Source organism: Fundulus heteroclitus, chromosome 10, assembly GCF_011125445.2.
Source record: "Fundulus heteroclitus isolate FHET01 chromosome 10, MU-UCD_Fhet_4.1, whole genome shotgun sequence".
Classification (NCBI taxonomy): domain Eukaryota; kingdom Metazoa; phylum Chordata; class Actinopteri; order Cyprinodontiformes; family Fundulidae; genus Fundulus; species Fundulus heteroclitus.
The window spans coordinates 26,437,528-26,456,411 of NC_046370.1; the positions used below are offsets into that span (position 1 = coordinate 26,437,528).

Here is an 18,884-nt window from a genome sequence, read left to right on the forward strand (position 1 = left end):
AATTATTTTACAGTAACATATCCAACACCTTAAATCTAAAGTTTCACTTAGAACAATCTTTTTGATGGTTATTATTGCTTTTCATTGGCTGATCTCTCCGCTTATCTCTGGTGCTGGACTAACATGTCATACTTAAAGATATGTGGCATCAGGTGCTTTTCTGTCCTTTAACAGTCGCTTTGAAATTCAAGTGTTGTGAAAAGGCCTCGAATGCACACTGACAGAGATGCGCTGCCAGGCTCCCTCTGGGTTTTAACCAGCTTCTTTTTTTGCCCTAGCTTGCTAAGTTCTCTGAGGACACTCTAAGCAGCTACACCGAAGCGGTTTCCTCGCAGGTATAACCCTTCTGTCTTGCTCACACACCTCCCCTTGCTTAAATCCCAGCTCCACCTGAACCTGCCTGTCTTTTTCGCTCACTGTCCTGCAGCTCCCTCTTGTGGACCCCAGCCCCACATTTCTTATGAACCTTTGCCATAAGCGTCCATCTTTTATTATTAACATTATTTTGGAAATATTCAGCAGTTTATGATTCAGGGCACCCTCTATATCATACTCACGCCTTTTCTTTAAATCCTGTTGGTCTCTTTATGTTTAACTCATACTGCACAGCAAATGGTTTTCTTAATCATGACTCGTGTGTGGGTCACATGTGTGGATCATTAGTGAGGCCATCTTCAACTCTGGAAGTCCATGTTTGACAGGTGCTGCTCCCTCACTTCATGCATTCTTCTGTTTCTACCATTTTTTTTCTCAGCTTCTGCTCAAAACACTGTCCTCTGTTGTTGCCATGCTTTGGTGATCAAAGGAAAGCAAACAGCTTAGCTGTCATCAGTCAGCTCTGCTTTGTCCCTTTAAAAATCATGTTCTTCATGGCTCCACTAAAATTCATAAAACGTGTTAAATGTAGCAAAGAGATTAACTGGAGACAGTGTTTTAATCCAGTTTGTGCCTGGCCTCTCATGTCTTCTTGTCTGCATGCATTTCATGACTGGAAATCAGACCGTGCGCTGGTGATCTTCTAAGGCAGGGATGTCATACTGCAGTCCTTAAGTGTTACTGTCCTGCAGCTTTTTATTTTTGAATTGAAACATACCTTGATCAGGAAACGAGGCCATTAGCAGGACTCTGTAGATCCGGGGCCTAGGTTTGTCTAGATAAAAGTGATAGAGCCGCTAATGTTAGATCACCGTTTGAAAAAGGACAAGCTGTCATTTTTTATCGCTATTTACCATCTGCCAGGGACACATCTGAATGTTGCAGGACACTGATCCTGGAGGACTGCAGTTTGACAGTTGAGCTCTAAGATTTCCTCTTTTTGTGTTCACTCTGCATATACTGTGGATATGTAAAAAAATAAATAAATAAATAAATTGACATTTAATGATTATCCAATTGTTGAAACTGCATGAACTGTCTGTAATTTGTATGCTGCAATGTGGCAGTAAGAACTGCCCTGAGTCCTTGAATTTAAATCTGATATGTTTATTTCGTATTTTCATTCAACATTTACAATGTATTAACATATTTAAGTATGTTTTTTTTTATTTCTAGGTCTGCCTTTCAAATTCTTGTACTACTGTGTCCCCCTTTCTAAACGTGCTACAGTATTTTACATTATTTTATTAGCCGGTGCTCTCCTGCAAAGTCTTACATGTACTGAACTATTCTTAGCAGAAAACAGACAAGGTTGCACCTTTTTACCGTTAGCAGCTAAAGATGATGACCTTTTTAAAGAACATTAGATTACATATATTCAATTGCCTTTAAATAAATTCCCATTGTACATAAACTTAGTATTTAGAGGATCTCAAAAAATTGCTTATTTAGTTCAATATGTTCCCTAAAGCCTTTCCCAACAGGTTAGGTTAGAATAGTCATGTGGTTTCATCTTTACTTAGGTGTTCTGTCTCAGCCTTTTGATTTGATTTTACTAAAATAGTGTGAACTGATCATTATGTTTATGGACAAAATAAAGTAAAAATTTGACTTTTATATAAAGTCAACTTTTTAGGCAGATGTGGTGCTTTGCACTGAATAGACATTCAGGAGACTGTTCTGCACTGTCAAAATAATCGTTATCCTATAAATATACAGCACTTGTGATGTGACATTTGACTAAAGGTGTTCTATGAAGTTTGTTGGGTCTTCACTATTATTAAAACTGATAGTTTTACTGTTATAAAACTTAAAGTTTAGTTTTGGGGGCTTTAGAACCATTGGCCATTATCTGAGGTCTTGTATCAAAAGTGTCCTTCTAATATAGGAATTTAGGAGTTAATTGGAACCTTGTTGTTAAAACATGCCTTGGATCGTGTTTCATGGGCTCTGATGGTGGGGCTGCCTGGTTCGACTAGAGCCATGGTCCGTCTGCTTGTTGATCACTGGAGAATGATGAGCTTGTTTCGCAGGTTCCTGTCGGCTGTCATTGGTTCTGAAGAAATCAAATCTGTCCATTCCAGTAGGCCCTGATCCTTTTTAATGAACTGCTTCCTTGTGTTTTTAGTTGACAAATTATCCAGAAACATAGCAGAGTTCTGAACATATGGTTTAGGAGTTCTGTGGAACCAAACAGAATACAAGTAAAACCCTCTGAAAACTAAATGTGACTATAAAACACTGCTAAATAGTTATATTTCAAGAGTATATATCAGTGCTTTACTCTGTAGAGTGACTCCTGTGGGTTACATGAACACAATATGGAAGTTAGTTTGTTGCAAGGGTATATTTTATACAGTTAATTCATAAAAGACTGTCATTTGGGGATTTATTTTTTTTAGATAATGAACTTTGCGTAACATGAACTTGCCAGTTTCACTGATTGAATTTGATTACCATCTTTAAGCACTTAAAGCGAGGCAAAGCTTAGGCTAACCAAACCATCCAGATACTATTGAGTCAACAGAAAGATTCCTCTGTGTTGATTTTCTTCCTGCTGAAAAAAAAGCTTTAATTTATTCCATCAAAACAGAATATTGGATACCTGCATGGATATTTTGCCTGAATCACCTCCTTGCCTTGTGGTGTAGGGGCTATGTTCTGCTTTATAGATGGGAGGTGTTTGCTTTTTTTTCTTCTCCTCAGTATAAAGTCGTGCACCTTTATTTGGAGGTTCTTGGTTTAGATGTTCTCGTTAACTTTCTCATATGTCTCATGAATGCAGGAGATGCTGCGCTGCGTGTGGAGACACATGGTTGGCGTCTTGAAGGGAGAATCTGAGACACTGTGCTACACATCCAGCCTTCTACACACTCTGGGTTCTGTCACTGTAAGTAGGACCTTTGGTAGACTGTTTCTACATTTTTGTTCATCTTTACTACCAAATTCAGTATTTGTTTCTTTGTTTGTAGGTATTCCATGCTTTATCATGTAATCACTTCAATAATTACACAGAAAGTTGCGGCAAATTACCAAAAATATGGATGCATTTCTATAAAATCTTAGCAGTAAAGGTTTTTGCACTGCAAAAAGGGAACTAAAAGTAAGTACAATTTTCTTGAAAATAGTGTATTTTTCCTTGACTTAAGCATGTAAATAAGAATATTTGCCAATGGAATAAGATTTTTGCACTTAAAATAAGAACAATTCATCTCCATCATCGAATTTCAGGATATCCAATTATCTTATTTTAGGGGTAAAAATATACATTCCACTGGCAATTAGTCTTATTTAGCTGCTCAAATAACGGAAAATATACTAATTTCAAGAACATTTTTCTTACTTTTAGTTCCCTTTTTGCAGTATGTCAAGCAGAACATTCAGTTATTTTGTTAAGAGCTTAAAAACGTGTCAGTCTGTTTACCTGCTAGTTATTATTTGGACCTGGCAGTCTATTGATATCTGTTGGTAGTCTGTCAATCTTGGAAAGTTCAAATCTTCCTCCTGAGGAATAGTTAGTTGAACTTCACTTCCTCTCTGTGTTTATTCTGATCCTTATCGTCAGAGTTTCATTTAGTGGTTAATTTAGTGTTATCTTTGTGGGTTTAAAAAAACTCTAAATTTTGAATAAAATGCACATGTAGAACTGGAGACTGACTAGTATATCTTTATCTGTGCAGAACTGCTGAGAAGGTTTTGGAGTTTGCTTGTCAAATCTACATGTTTTGTGGATCTGTAGAAAGCCTTTCCTGAGCCTTTACAGCCAAAGCAAGAGCTGGTTCTGCATTCCTGGCAACAAGTCAGTGTCTTGCCTGAGCCTTTTGGGGACAGTGTTGTTGTGGCATCTTCAAGCCATGACTCTCAGCATGCTGGGGCAGTTCACAGCTGGGTGTGAAGCGGCCAGAATGTGTGTCAGTTCTTTGAAACCTGAAGCCATTGTTCTCAACCGGAGAAAGGGGGATTACACTGCAAAAACGTAACTAAAAGAAAGTTAAAATTTCTTGAAATGAGGGTATTTGATTTGAGCAGGCAAATAAGATGATCAGCCAATGGAATTGGTATTTTGACCCCTAAAATAAGATAATTAGATATACTGCTCTTGAAGTAAGATGATGGAGATGAGTTGTTCCTATTTTAAGTGAATAAATCTTATTCCATTGGCAGATCATCTTATTCACCTGCTCTAATCAAGGACAAATACACTAATTTCAAGTAATTTAATTTATATTTAGTTCTGTTTTTGCTTTGTATCCCCGTCCACATCATAGGGGTGTCTTTGCCTCAAGTGGAGGAGTTTAATTATTCATGTTCAAGAGTGATGTAGGTTGGATGCAGCAAGAGATGGGCAGACAAATAGGGGCTTCATCTGCAGGTGCTTCTCCAGTCTGTTGTGGGGAAGAAAGATCCCCCCCCCCATCCCCCACCCCCGACCCCCACCTGTAGGCATATGCACCATGACCGTAGGAACGAAATCCCAGATACAAGTAGCTGAAGTTAGCTTCCTCCATAGGATGACTGGAATCAGCCTTAGAGATGGGTGAGGAGCTCCTTTATCTCTGGGGTCTCATAAAACAGCTGCTGCTCCACCACGTTGAAAGGTGTCAGCTGAAGTGGTTCAGGCATCTGATCAGGATGCTTCGTTGGAGGTTTTCCAGGCGTCTTACTGGGAGGAGATCCAGAACCTGCCTGTAGGACTCTGTATCCCTACCTACCTTGGAACCCCTTCACACCCCTTTGAATGGGCCAGAGAGTGTCCTTTTGGAGAAGGATGTCTAGGTTTTACTTATAGACCTGTGACCCAATATATATGGGTGAATGGACAACAAAACAGAATACAAAACATAATTGTTCCAATTAAATGCGAGTTTAAAAACTTTATTTCAATTGAGGAAGACACCAATAAATTTTTCCCACTCAAAGGGGATAAAATGCCTGTCATATCAGGTGCACATGGTGAGCACATTATTACTCAGCATTTTGAACATTTAGTTTGGTGCTCCTAATTGTTGAAGTCAGAGTAATGTAGCATTTATGATACTGAAATTATATTACAATAAGGAAATAATTATTTACAGTAAGGGCTAAAGTTTTGACTCAGGGAGGATCAGGGTTGTATTTAACACACTGGAGACAGTAAGATTGTGCAGAAAGTGATTTATACTAGGAAAACTATTTACAATATATTCAATTTTATTCTTATTTATATAGCGCCAATTCATGAAACATGTCATCTCGAGGCACTTTACAAAGTCAAAATCAGTCAGATTATACAGATTGGTCAAAAATGTCCTATATAAGGGAACCAGTTGATTGCATCAAAGTCCCAACAAGCAGCATTCACTCCTGGAGAAGCGTAGAGCCACAGGAAGAGTCGTCTGCATTGTCCATGGCTTTGCAGCAATCCCTCATACTGAGCAAGCATGAAGCGACAGTGGAAAGAAAAACCACCCATTAGTGGGAAGGAAAAACCTCCAGCAGAACCGGGCTCAGTATGAACGGTCATCTGCCTCGACCAACTGGGGGTTACAGAAGACAGAGCAGAGACACAACAAGAGAAACAAAAAAGCACAGAAGCACACATTGATCCAGTAATCTGTTCTACATTAGATGGTAGTAGCGGGTGAGCCGTCTTCTCTGGATGATGTCACAGCTAACAGAACGCCAGACCAGGTGTACCTACTATGAAGAAAAAGAGAGAGAACCGAAAGTTAAAGCAGAAATGACGACAGTCATTTCAATGTAATACATACAATTCAATATATACAGACAAACTTTGTCAAAACAGAAATCCTGCACACGCCATAACAATCCAAGTTGGAGAACCGATAACCAGTCTAAGAGTCCAAAGAATTAAACCAGTCTTTGTCAAATTTAAACGTTGACTTGAGTCCTTTGGATGTGCTGGGGCAGGCAACAATGCCTCTTATCACGCAGATGGAGATTTAGCAGTCTATCCAGGTTCCTTGGCCTAAAGGCCTAGTGGGTAGCTCGCCATTGAATGGGGACCTGGCCAGTTCATTGCTTCCCATTTCTAAGCCCAAGAATACCCATTCAGTGTAGATTTCAGGCATCTAGAAACTGCAACAGCCAGCCCTGAACTTCCTTGTTCATGAGGCCAAACATGCTCTCACCAAACAATGGGCACCGCCCTACTTTTGACAACTAAAATCCCACAGAATCACACGGGATTTCACACTTAGTCCAAAATTGGTGGACAGGATGAAAAATTGAAAGGGAGACATAACCTTAACTATTAGATATATCTGGATTACCCCAAAAACCTGGGTTACAGTGGGCACTATGTACAGGTCCATCCCTGTCCGATCAGAAAGAGACTGAACAAGTTTAACCTTCCTGGGAGGTGTTCAAGGAAGAAACCATGAAGGTCAGACTGAAGTTTATGAATGAAGACAATGACCAGGACCTCTTTGGACTGATGAGTCTAAAACGTAATCATCTGGGCACCAGAACAGAGGACGGGTTTGGTATAAACTAAATACAGCGGTCCAGGAGAAGAACCTCACACTTAACTGTGAGGCATGGAGGTGGAGGTGTCATGGTTCTGGGATGCTTTGCTGCAGCAGGACCTGGTCAGCTCACCATCATAGAGTCCAACAATTGTTCTATCAGAGCGTGTCTATGGTCCTGCAACATCGCGATCACATAAAACATGCAAGTAAATACACCAAGGACTGTCTGACAGTTAAGCAAGGAAAAGTCCAGGGCCTAGTCAAAGCCCACATCTTGATCTCACTCAAAAGTGACTTTTTATTTTTTAAATATATATGGATGCTATGTAATCTGGAAAGATCTTGGATTCACATTACTGGGAATAACAGACAAGTCGGTTCAAATGTCATAGTAAAGGAGACCCGTTTTGTAAAGTTATTACCCCCGGTATGTATCGTTGTGCCTTTGATTAATGCTGATTTGTACCTTTTGTATGCAGGTGCTGTGCTGTGTGGATAAGCAGGGGATCCTGTCCTGGCCAAACCCAAGTCCAGAGACGGTACTGTTCTTCAGTGGGAGGGTGGAACCTCCTCACAACAGCCAGGACGACCTTCGAGATGACCTGTCTGTGAATTCCTACTGCCGGATGGAGACTGAAGATGAGAGGGATGAGGTGCATTTGTCTATATGAAGCAAAATCATTTTCAATTCTAATAACTAAAACTCTCCTACCTTCTTCTGGTCATTTTTACTTCTAGGTGAAGTTTTTTTTTACTCACTTTGTGTAACATCTACTTAGAAATCTTCTTTCTGCTGCACAGCCTCAGGAAGCAGAGACTCTACTCTTTGCATCAGGGGAGCCAACCATTCCGCTGGGGGAAGCAGCTGAGCCCAGTGAGACGTCACATGACTTGGCTCGCTCGTCTGAAACGGTTAAACTTCGGCGTCTTTGTGAACCCGCACATTCTCGGACCAAACACCACTCTGGATCAAACGTCAGCTTCAGCCACGACACAGAGGGAGGAGAGGATGACCAGGTAGGGTTGGGCGATATGGACCAAAAATAATATCTTGATATTTTTAGGCTGAATGCCGATATATGATGTTATCTAGATATATTTTTCTTTTCTTTGTGTTTGTGCCCCACTTGTTAGTTTCAGTCTAGGAAAAGATCTTTGTGCATCGTGTTCTGCAGTAATGTTTGTCAGAGGGTATAACAGAGAACAGTCTGTCTGTTACCAAGTCCGCTTATTATCAGCAACTTTGGGCTTGTTTGTTTTTTAAGAAGTCCCTTGTAAATTTCGTGAGTCATGCGTTGGGGTGTATAGAGCTTGTTTTTGACTTTGAATACGCTTATTTGGCCTTTAAAATTAACGACTATAAGCAAGCACTATAAAGAGACCCGCTCATGTTGCTATGGTACAGCCGGTATGAGGTGGCCAAAACTAATCATCCTTAAACGTTCCATATGTGCTAACCTCTTTTATTGTGACTTTGTAGCGATCGATTTCACCTTATGAGAACAATGAAAAACGGTTTACTTGACAGGCAAACTTACACTTCACCGACTGGTACAAAAGTAACAGTTTGCAGCAAAAAGCCTACTGGACAATAGTTTAAGTTTTTTATATATAGGGAGACATCTGGGGGTTTTGCCACAGAACAAAACTTTCTTTTGAGGTTGAGGATTTTTCACCCCCCAAACACAGGGCCATGGTGACGAAAGCATGTACTATTTGAACAAATAGGAAAAACATTTCCAGGAATGAACATTTTCAGGATTAAATGTGTCAGCAGGATCCTCAAAAACTAATCAATGCATTTATTTTAGTCAAATTAATTACTGCAACAGTGTCTTCACAGGTCTGCCTAAAAAGTGGATCAGACAGCTGCAGTTGATCCAGAACGCTGCTGCCCGTGTCCTCACTAAGACTAAGAAAGTAGAGCACATAATCCCAGTTTTAAAGTCCTTACACTGGCTCCCTGTATCTCAGAGAATAGACTTTAAAATACTTCTGTTAGTCTATAAATCCCTGAATGGCTTAGCACCTAAATACATCACAGACTTGTTATCAGTGTATCAACCATCCAGACCACTCATGTCTTATGACTCCAGCCTTCTCTGCATACCTAGAACCAGAACTAAACAATGAGAAGCAGCATTTAGTTCCTATGCTCCACTGATCTGGAACAAACTTCCAGAAAACTGTAAAAGTGCAGAAAGCCTGAGTTCCATTAAATCAAGGCTTAAAACCTTTCATATATAGAGTTACCTTTAAATGTAAATGTTCAATTTAATCTTTTGTAATTCACTGAAATATCATAAGGTTGGGTTTGTAGTCCAAATTCATACAGAATTCTGTATGATTTATTTCTCTTATGTGCTGTTCATGTACAACAGTTTGAATTGTCTTGTTACTGAAATGTGCGATATAAATAATCTTGCCTTTTCCAGGAATATGCCCTGGGCTGCCCAGAAGCGGAGGCAGAAGACTTTGTGTGCGACTACCACCTGGAGATGCTGAGTCTGTCACAAGACCAGCAGAACCCAACCAGCATCCAGTTCGACGACCTCTCCTGGCAGTGCCACCTGCCCTCTCTCAAGCCGCTGGGCCTCAACATCATGCTTAACCTGTGCAACGCCGGGGTCACCCAGCAGCTGTGCCGCTTCTCTGACCATCTGTCTAACCTAGCTCTACAGGAGAGTAACGGCTCAGTGCTGCCCGTCTACGTGCCCTGGGGCCTCTGTGAGCTCTCCAGGCTCATAGGTGAAATATGAACTATTCTATGTTTTTCTTATCATCCTTTGGTCATACATCATTTTTAGGTTTTACATGCAGCATCTCTCTATGGTTGTTGTTTAGGAGTAAAATCAGGACAGCATGGTTTTAGACTAACAAGACCATGACTTAGCCGATGTAAAACTTTCCACTTTTTATAAGTTGTATAACATTTTATTTGACGACTGACAAAACATGAAAACAATTTCATGTGTCTGAAGCCAAACTCTTCCTGATTCATCAGATTTGGAAGCGATTATTCCACCAACTTTGGAAGGATTTCATAGTTTCAGGTCATCACAGCCATAAAGGAGACTTTTCCTCAAGACTTAGGACAGGCTCAGGTTCTTTGTGATCCATAATGCCTCAGCTGTCAAAAACTGTTGTCCATGTTTGTGCAGAAACTCTGCTGGGAGAAATTGGATGTGTGTTTCATTAAAGCGGGTGTGCTGGCCAATCCAAATCCACAAATACATAATTGTTAGTAAATCTGGTCACTGGAAACAGTCATTAAACAAAATACGTTTGAGCATAATGACAGAAGACATATAGGCCAATTATGAGTACTTTAAAAAGCAGCACCAAAACAAGTGATTGAGGAGTCCCTGCTATCGCTAAAGTCTGCTGTCTGGGAACACTAAGCTTTCTCAGTCAGATACAGGTAAGATGGAGTAATAAAGGTGGCCTGAACCAAAGCTTTAAATCTGCATTTTTCAACCGCTGTAAGGTAGGAAGTTCACCCTACACTGAACTTAGATACTCACCTGAAACAACATCCACCAGGATGTAAACATCCCTGGCACTGAGAAATTAGGCTAACCTCCAAATCTAGCAGTCTGCAGCTTTCACCAGACCCAAACACCATGGGAATCTCTGTAGCAGGTTAACACAGAGGTGTCTGATAGATAGACTGTGTGTATGTAAATCCTTTTTAGTATGAATTTGTTCATTAGAAGCTTCCTGACTCCTTTGGCTCATGTCTTTCCTCTTGCCTGCGTCGCAGGATTTACTCCTGGTGCCAGGGAGCTGTTTAAACAGGAGAACCACTTGACTCTCTACCAGCTGCCATCAAGAGAGAAGACCAAGGAGTTCACCTCTCGCCGCCTTCCCTACTTCACTAAGCGCCAGCCCCCCATCTCCCACCTCATGTCACTGTGTGTACGAGACTCGTCCTCCAGTAAGTCCCTCCTCCTGTGCGCTTCAGGGCCATGTCAGTTGCTTGCTATAAATACTGTATGTTTTGCTGTTTTCCTCATGTCGACAAACATGAATATTTGTGTTTGTTCTTCCTGCTGTTGTAGACAGTGTCCAGATGCTGTCACATGGTTCAGCTGACCTTATCCTAGAGGCCTGCACAGACTTCTGGGATGGAACTGATATCTACCCCCTTTCAGGCTCGGACAGGTCTTGTCTTGGATTTTAGGTCTCTCTTTCCCTGTATTCACATTTATTCTTGTCTTTCTAAACTTATTTTTGTTCTCTTCATTACAGGAAAAAGGTTCTAGACTTCTATCAGCGGGGCTGCCTGTCAGGCTACTGCTCTGCATTTTCCTACAAACCCATGCAGGTGTCACTCTCCAGCCAGCTGAATGGAAAGTGCATAGAACTGGCCTCAGGTCCCTGCCTCTTCTCTGGCGTTGAGCTGCCCTCCACCACCCCCATCAAACACAACCTGTGCAGGAACAGCTGGAGCTCAGACGGTGAGGCACTAGGCACAGGGGCCAGGAACATTCAGACAGGTAAGCAGAGGTTCTAATGTATTGTCTGTTTCTGTCACGTCTGCAGAGGGGATAGGTGAGGGAGTGGAGCGCGAGGACTGTGTTCAAGCCTTGAGCGGGCAGATCTTTATGGGAATGGTATCGTCTCAGTTCCAGGCAAAGCTTGACACGGTCCGTCTCATCGATGCCCTGGTCACTGCTTGCATTCGCTTTGTTTATTTTTCCATGGAGGATGAGCTCCGCAGCAAGGTGAGCACACAGATTGGTGGACCTCAAAATCATGTACTGTGTAATTACTCCTTGCGTTTTTGCTTCTTTGTTCAACTTAAAAGTTTCAGATCAGCAGAAAGAGAGCACCTGACTAAACGCAAAAAGCAGTTTTCAAATGACAAACATTTTAAAGGAGAAATTTTTTTTTTAAACCAACCTGGCCCTATGTGGAAATATGATTGCCCCGAATTGATAAATTATGAATAAAATGTTATTGAACAAAAAGGTTAAATTCAGTTTTACCATCCATACCTATGTCTGATTAGACATGTGGTGGGTGCCTTCCGGGTATTTATACTGATTTACATATGTATTCAGACCGGGTGCAGGGCGGGCCAAAATACATGTGCAGCTTCGCCCAATTACACGCACATAGGGATGTATGAAGGAAAAATGCTCGCTGACACATCTACTCACAGTTTTACGTTTGAAGACCACATTAGTGGCAATGCTTCCATTATTTACACCAGAGATGAGCTGTTAGCAGGAGGCAGTGCCTTCCACAATATGTGAGCCACCGTTGTAGAAGACAACTTAAAATATGTTTATGGAACCATTAAAAGCCTTTGACTGGAAGATCTCAGATTACGAGAAAAGTTGTCCTCTAGAAGGTCAGAGATATGGGCTGGAGCTAGACTACATAGGGTTCTAAAAGTAAAGATAAAAATGTTAAAAATAATTCTAAAATGTATGGGTAGCCGATGTAAAGAGGTTAAAACTAGAGACTCTTTCATTGTTGGTTAAAAGCCTTGCAGCAGCATTCTGAACTGACTGGAGATGGTCAAGATCTTTCCTATTAAAACAGAAAAAGGCTATTCCAATATTCAAGCCAAGACAAAATAAAAGCCTGAATAATTATGGAGCCAGAATAGCTCTCCAGTGAGCTGACAGAATCAAAAATAATTCCAAGGGTTCTGAGGTTTGTTTAGACAAGAGCCCAATACGCCGAGGTGTTGCTCGAGTTCAGTTATTCACTTCTCAGGGGCAGTAATAAGAGTTTCAGTCTTATCAAAGTTTCCCTGCCAGTAGTTACAGAGCCACTGTTTGATGCTACAAAAACAGTTAGTTAAGGAGGACAACTTTAAAGGTATACTATGCAACCGGGGTTGATTTTCCAGCGAAGCTCCCCCCAGAGGGCGAAAGTAAAAGTGCACTGTCATAAAGATGCTCAGCTGTTCTGGTTTCTCCGTCAAGCCAGGCGCGGTTGTTTTGAGCTTAGCAGACAGGCGAACGCAACGAAAAGTGGAAAAACGGCAGTACAAACAATGACTAACGCAGTGAAAGTATGAACATCAAGCTTCCCGCAGCGCTATCTTGGCGAGGCGGCCGCGGCCAAACTCACGCTACCACCTTGCCAACATTCAAAAAAAATAAAATAATAATAAAAAAAACCTTGCGGTTCTTTGTTGTTGCTTTCACGCGTGCATATAGTGAATGGCAGGGCAAAAACACATGGAGTTCTCTCCGTAAAGCAAGACCGACTCTCGCGGTCTTGCAGGAGACTTCTGAGCCTGTGGGTGCGGACCGAGGGCTCCTGCTATTGCAAGTACGGTATTTCCCCCACAGACCTCCAGGGCGGCCAAGAAAACCTTTGTTTGACCTGAAATGACTAATTTAATCATCCAAAACGGTATGGAACACATTAATTAACTGAAAAATGTTGCATAGTATGCCTTTAATTATTCAGGATATTCAGTTTGCTTAAAAGTAGAATTTAATATCATCAGCATAGAAATAAGAGACATCAGGAAACTACCGGATTATTTGGTGGATTATTAAACTGGTACGACTGCATAAAAAATGAAGACAGCACATATTGATGATGTGTTTCTGTACAGGTTTTTGCAGAGAAGATGGGTTTAGAGACGGGCTGGAACTGTCACATTTCTCTGACTCCAAATGGAGATGGTCCCTGTGAGGCAGCTCCATCTAGCCCCAGCCATGGCTCGCTGCACGAAGACCCCCACCAGGGTAGGTTTGCTTCTCAGACTCAACGGATAGGATGATCCTCACATTTCAATCAACCTTCCTGATTTCTTTAACTGTTTAGGTATTTTTTTAATTATTGAAGTTGTACAAAAACTTCCTTGACTTAGTACTTGATATGATTAGCTGTCTCCTCAATGTGACTGTGTATGCCTTGTATGTGTGAGGCCTTTTTCTTGACTATTTGTATGGCAGCAGTTCTGCATATGGAGATAAATTAAGATTATCATGGCTTCTGCTTGGCATTAAACATTTCACTGTTTTCCAGGTTGGGATAATTATGGAAACAGAATATAGGTGTATGGGAATAAAGTTATATTTCCAGACTTTCTCATTTTCTAAATGTTGTGACCTTCCTTCAATCCGTCTGTCATAAGTGCTTCAATAGAAGGCAACTGTACATCTCTTGTTTCTTGAAAAAGTTTCTTCAGTTCTGAACATTGTTATAAGCAACAGGCTTATAAATTGTCATCAGATTAATCACACTAAATCCATAGTGGACTGTATTTGAAAGCAAACAATCTTTTTTCATATTTTAAAATGATTGTAAAGACTTTGGAAAAGTCTGGAATTTTGACCTGAATATAATGGAGGAACCCTGGATTATTCCCTGCATATATCTAAAGACACTAATATTGGTTTCAGTTTCTATGAATTTCAAATGTGAAAACAGTCCCTCCTCTCCAAGCTCCATGATGTTTGTGTTCATTGAGAGTGATGCTAGCTCACCAAAACCTTCTATACACAAGTTTTAATTCTACTGCAGGCAGATAAACCCTGGATATTGATCTGCGCTCCACTGAGAGGTTAAGCAGTTATTCTGGGGGCAGACCTCTGTTTATTACCTGTTAGATCAAAACATCCGATATTTGTCCAACGTCAATCTTCTGTTTTATTTTGTAGATTCCCGAGACGAAGCAGAGGGTCCTCTGCTGCAGGAGGAGGAGGCTCAGTCCGCCAGTTTTCAGCCCATCGACAGTGACGTGCCAAGTTTCCTGGAGGACTGTAACAGAGTAATCATCACCTCATTCTCACAGTATCATAAGGGAGCAGTATTCATTTAATCAGATTTTCTTCCTTTCTTACGTGCCATTCTTTGCCTATGTAACACTTTCAGAGCCCTTTAAAAATAGAACTTGAATTGAACAATTTTTTTTCTTTAGTATGATTGTGTTGTTTTCCACTTGTGTTGTTTTCCAGGCTAAGCTGCCCCGTGGGATCCACCAGGTCCGTCCTCATTTAAAGAACATTGATAATGTGCCTCTTTTAGTGCCGCTCTTCACCGACTGCACTCCTGACAGTAAGTCTCATTTCTCTGTTTAAATATTCAATTTCAATTCAATTCCATTTTATTTATATAGCACCAATTCACAACAAATGTCATCTCAAGGCATTTTACAATTAAAATTCAATCAAATCATCCAGGCAGATCGGTCAAATGGTTTCCTCTCTAAGGAAACCCATCAGGTTTCATCAAGTCTCTCCAAGCAGCATTCACTCCTCCTGAAAGAGCGTAGAGCCACAGTAGACAGTCGTTTGCATTGTTGATGACTTTGCAGCAATCCCTCATACTGAGCGTGCAAGAAGCGACAGTGGAGAGGAAAATTCCCCATTAACGGGAAGGAGAACCTCCAGCACAACCAGGTTCAGTGTAAACGGTCATCTGTCTTCACCGACTGGGGGTGAGAGAACACAGAGAAGAGACACAAAAAGCACAGAAGCACACATTGATCCAGGAATCCTTTCTATGTTATATGGTAATAGCGGATGATCTGCCTCCCCTGGATGATGTCACAGCTAACAAAACGCCAGACCAGGTATACCTACTATGAAGAAAAAAATTGACAGAGCACTAAAAGTTGAAATAACAACAAGCAATGCAAATTGGAGAACAGTAGGAGAACTCAGCAGAGTGGAAAAAATAGACCCTGATGTCCTCCAGCAGCCTAAGCTTGTAACACCATAAGGACAGATTGATCAGGGTAACCTAAGCCACTCTAATAGTATTAATATACTGAGGCTAGTTTAGGTATTTTCTACAGTTTACTTATTTGCATTTTTTAGGCACTTCAACACTAACATATTCAGTGGACAATAAACTTTATGCAAGCAGAGGTTAGAGGGAAGAGAAAACTGGACAAAAGCCTGAAAAACATTAATATGCATTGGAAATTGTTTTATAACAACATCTTTACTAAATTGAATTAATTGTTTTGTTAACTGAAAATGGGTTTTAGCTTCACAAAGGTAATGGAACATTGTATCAATATAGTAAATAAATGTAAAATAAAAAGTATTCTTCCTCTCTTAAATTGAGAATCTTATTCCATTCTTTTTTCACCCAGTACATAGACTAGGATAAAAACAACTCAATAAAAATCTGAAAATAATTGTTTTTTCTTCAAAACTAAACATTTAGAATCGAACACACGCACACACGCACGCACGCACACACACACACATGTTGGTCTGTAAATCCCTGTGTGGACCTTCCATTGACTTCCATTCATTTTACTACTGCTTTCTATGCCCTAACCCTGAACTTATTGTCTCAGGTACATACCTAGCCCTTACCTAAACTCAATTCACACCTTAGCCCTACACCTAAGCATTAGCCCAATTTGCACTGTATGGTCCTTGGAAATGTCCCCAAAATGCTAACTGTCTACACAAAGTTGGTCTACTATCACGTTTTGGTCCACATAACAATAGACAAACCAGTACACACACACAACTTTCTTTTCAGACTAACAAATCAAGCCCGTATGGACTATATAAGAGCAGAAATCAGCACAAATGAAACACAGTACTGCAGGCATCAAGTGTGTTTGTGTAATAAGTAGTAAAATACTTGTTTTCTTCTCTGCAGCCATGTGTGAGATGATGAAGATCATGCAGGAGAACAGGGAAGTGACCTGTTGTCTGGGAAGCTCTGCCAATTTCCGCAATAGCCGCCTGTTCCTGCAAAGTGATCTCAGGTATAGACATTGCATTAATTGTCAGTGTACGGAAACATTTTTTCTGTGTTTCTGAAGCTAAAGATACCAGAATAGTTTCCATCACATCTGCAGAAGCAGTTGAACCTGACAAACCTGCTGCTATATTTTCCATCTCTTGGCTCCGCAGTATTGGGCTGGACCCTCTGTATCCATCTCAGTGTTCATGGGAGACCTTTGGCTACGCCACAGGAGGAGGCTTCAATGGAGACGCTGAAGGACTTTCTCCTTTGAGACTGTCAGGACAACTGAACAGCCTGGGCTGCTCGGTCTCCTTCCACCAGGGAAACAGCGTTAGCTTGATCAAACTCATAGAGCAGGTTTGTCATATTCAGGCCATCAAGCAGTCAGTGAGTCAAATACAGACCTTAAATTTATATTGAATCTACTTTTGCTGAAATGTTCTCTAGGCACGACACACAACGTCTGGTATCCGCAAGTGCTTTCTGTTCCTGCTGCAGTGCCAACTCAGTCTGGTTATTCTTCAGGTGTGACAGCAAAGACCAGGAATATTGAAGCTTTTTGTTGCAGCATTCAAACATAAACGCACTTTAGTATCTGAATGATGTATTTCTTGTGTTTTTGTGCAGTTCTTGGCCTGTCTTGCTCAGCTTCCTCCCCCCATGAATACCACTGACATCCTCTGGATGTCCTGCTTCAGCTGCCCTCTGCTTAGGTACACACAGACTTTGTTGGGAGATAATAAATCAGTCACATCCACAGCTCTCTCCTATGTTTGAACTTTTAATTGTGTTGGCAGTGTGTCTCTCCTGGGGAAGCCTCCGGACAATTCAGTTATGACAGTTGCCACAGGGAAGAACCTGGATTCAATCCCAAAGAAGGTAGGGTGAACTTTCAGGTAGCTTTGTGGAAAGATAACGGACTAAAACAAAATTATGGTTAGTCATGTGGGTAAATCAGTTAAATGGGAGGAAATTAACATTTGTTTTTCCAGAAATGTTAGTAATATTCTCTGTATGTTCTAGAACTGCACTGCTCAGAGGTGGAAACATGAGTAGCTCTGTTGCTTTCATTTTGATTCACTCTTTTTAAAAACTTGTAACTCTCCTCATTCTGGCTGAAACATTGTCTTTTATAGGACAATTAATCCCTCTACTTTCGGATGTTTTGAGGCAGGAAAGAATTTTTACAGTTATGCGTTTATTTTTGGATATTTTATGTGTTACTATGGCAACAAATTGAGGTATTACTTCCTCCCAAAACAGCTGGTCAACATCTCGAAAGCTCAAATAAAACCTCAACTACAGCCCCAAATCCCAGATGAGCTGGAAATGAGGCATTAGACTTAGACTTAGACAACTGTATTTGTCATTTTGTATGCACAGAGTGCGTACAGAACGAAATTTTGTTGCATACAGTTTTGTAAATTGCAGTAAAAGTTAGATAACAGTTTTAGGTGCAGCAGAGATTTAAAAGTAAACATAGATTTAAAATACACTATAAAAACAATTGAAATGTAAACAATGCAGGAGAAGGTCACAGTATACAAACCATTGAATGTGCAGAATTGGGTTGTGCAAGGGCATTTGTGCAAGGATGCTTTTAAGGACTAAGAGTTCGGTAGCATTTATAATGCTAGACGGAGTTGCAATGATGCAAAGTGTGCAAATATGCAAATGTTGTGCAGAGTTAATAGGTTGTAGTTCAGCAGTTACAGATGCAGTTATGGATGCAGAGCAATGCTTAAATTTTGCAGTTGGATGAACTTCAGGCACCAACAAAGACCCAGCCAGAATCTTGAGAATACATTATTACGTGTTTAACTGTGACATTGCTGCTGGATCATATCCTCAACTCCAGTGTTTCGCTGCCGGGCTTTCTGACCAAACCGGTAGACTGCAAACCAGCAACTATCAGTACCCCTTGCAATTTGTGGAGTTGGAGATCCCTTCATAAACATTTCTCGAGTGTATTTAACAATTCAGCCTAATTTATTTTGTCAGAAACTATGTGAGACTGAAGGGTTGTGTGTCTAATCAGGTCATATGAGAAGAAATGGAGGTGGTGGTGGAGGAATGTAAATACCTCTTTCTTCTCCTGGACAGCAGACTAGATTGCAGATGCAACTGTGAAGCTGTCTACAGTAAGGGATAGAGCAGACTGTACATTTTGTGGAAGCTAAGGTCCTTCAGTGTTTGCAGCAAAATGCTGCAGATCTTCAATAGGTTTGTTGTGGAGAATGTGATCTCTTCTGCCATCATCTGGTGGATGTAGAGCCTCAACAAGCTGACAAAAAAGATTGGTCAAAAGGTTTCCTATCTAAGGAAAACCAGTAGATTGTGTCGAGT

At 40.8% G+C, this 18,884-nt stretch overlaps 1 protein-coding gene across 3 annotated transcripts in view; it reads left to right on the top strand.

Moving 5' to 3' along the window:
* tmem94 (transmembrane protein 94) overlaps window positions 1-18,884 on the top strand; it is a 53,206-nt gene that overhangs the window by 25,957 nt on the left and 8,365 nt on the right. For 2 of the 3 annotated variants that reach the window (XM_012876226.3, XM_012876227.3), the window contains exons 11-27: window positions 279-335; window positions 3,161-3,265; window positions 7,325-7,498; window positions 7,647-7,862; window positions 9,281-9,593; window positions 10,609-10,782; window positions 10,907-11,009; window positions 11,097-11,305; window positions 11,391-11,572; window positions 13,432-13,564; window positions 14,483-14,592; window positions 14,780-14,879; window positions 16,449-16,557; window positions 16,706-16,895; window positions 16,986-17,063; window positions 17,166-17,251; window positions 17,336-17,417. In XM_012876226.3, the coding sequence (XP_012731680.2) occupies window positions 279-335; window positions 3,161-3,265; window positions 7,325-7,498; window positions 7,647-7,862; window positions 9,281-9,593; window positions 10,609-10,782; window positions 10,907-11,009; window positions 11,097-11,305; window positions 11,391-11,572; window positions 13,432-13,564; window positions 14,483-14,592; window positions 14,780-14,879; window positions 16,449-16,557; window positions 16,706-16,895; window positions 16,986-17,063; window positions 17,166-17,251; window positions 17,336-17,417 (2,421 nt within the window). The remainder of the gene's footprint in view (window positions 1-278; window positions 336-3,160; window positions 3,266-7,324; window positions 7,499-7,646; window positions 7,863-9,280; window positions 9,594-10,608; window positions 10,783-10,906; window positions 11,010-11,096; window positions 11,306-11,390; window positions 11,573-13,431; window positions 13,565-14,482; window positions 14,593-14,779; window positions 14,880-16,448; window positions 16,558-16,705; window positions 16,896-16,985; window positions 17,064-17,165; window positions 17,252-17,335; window positions 17,418-18,884) is intronic. The other variant, XM_012876228.3, reaches the window with a different exon arrangement.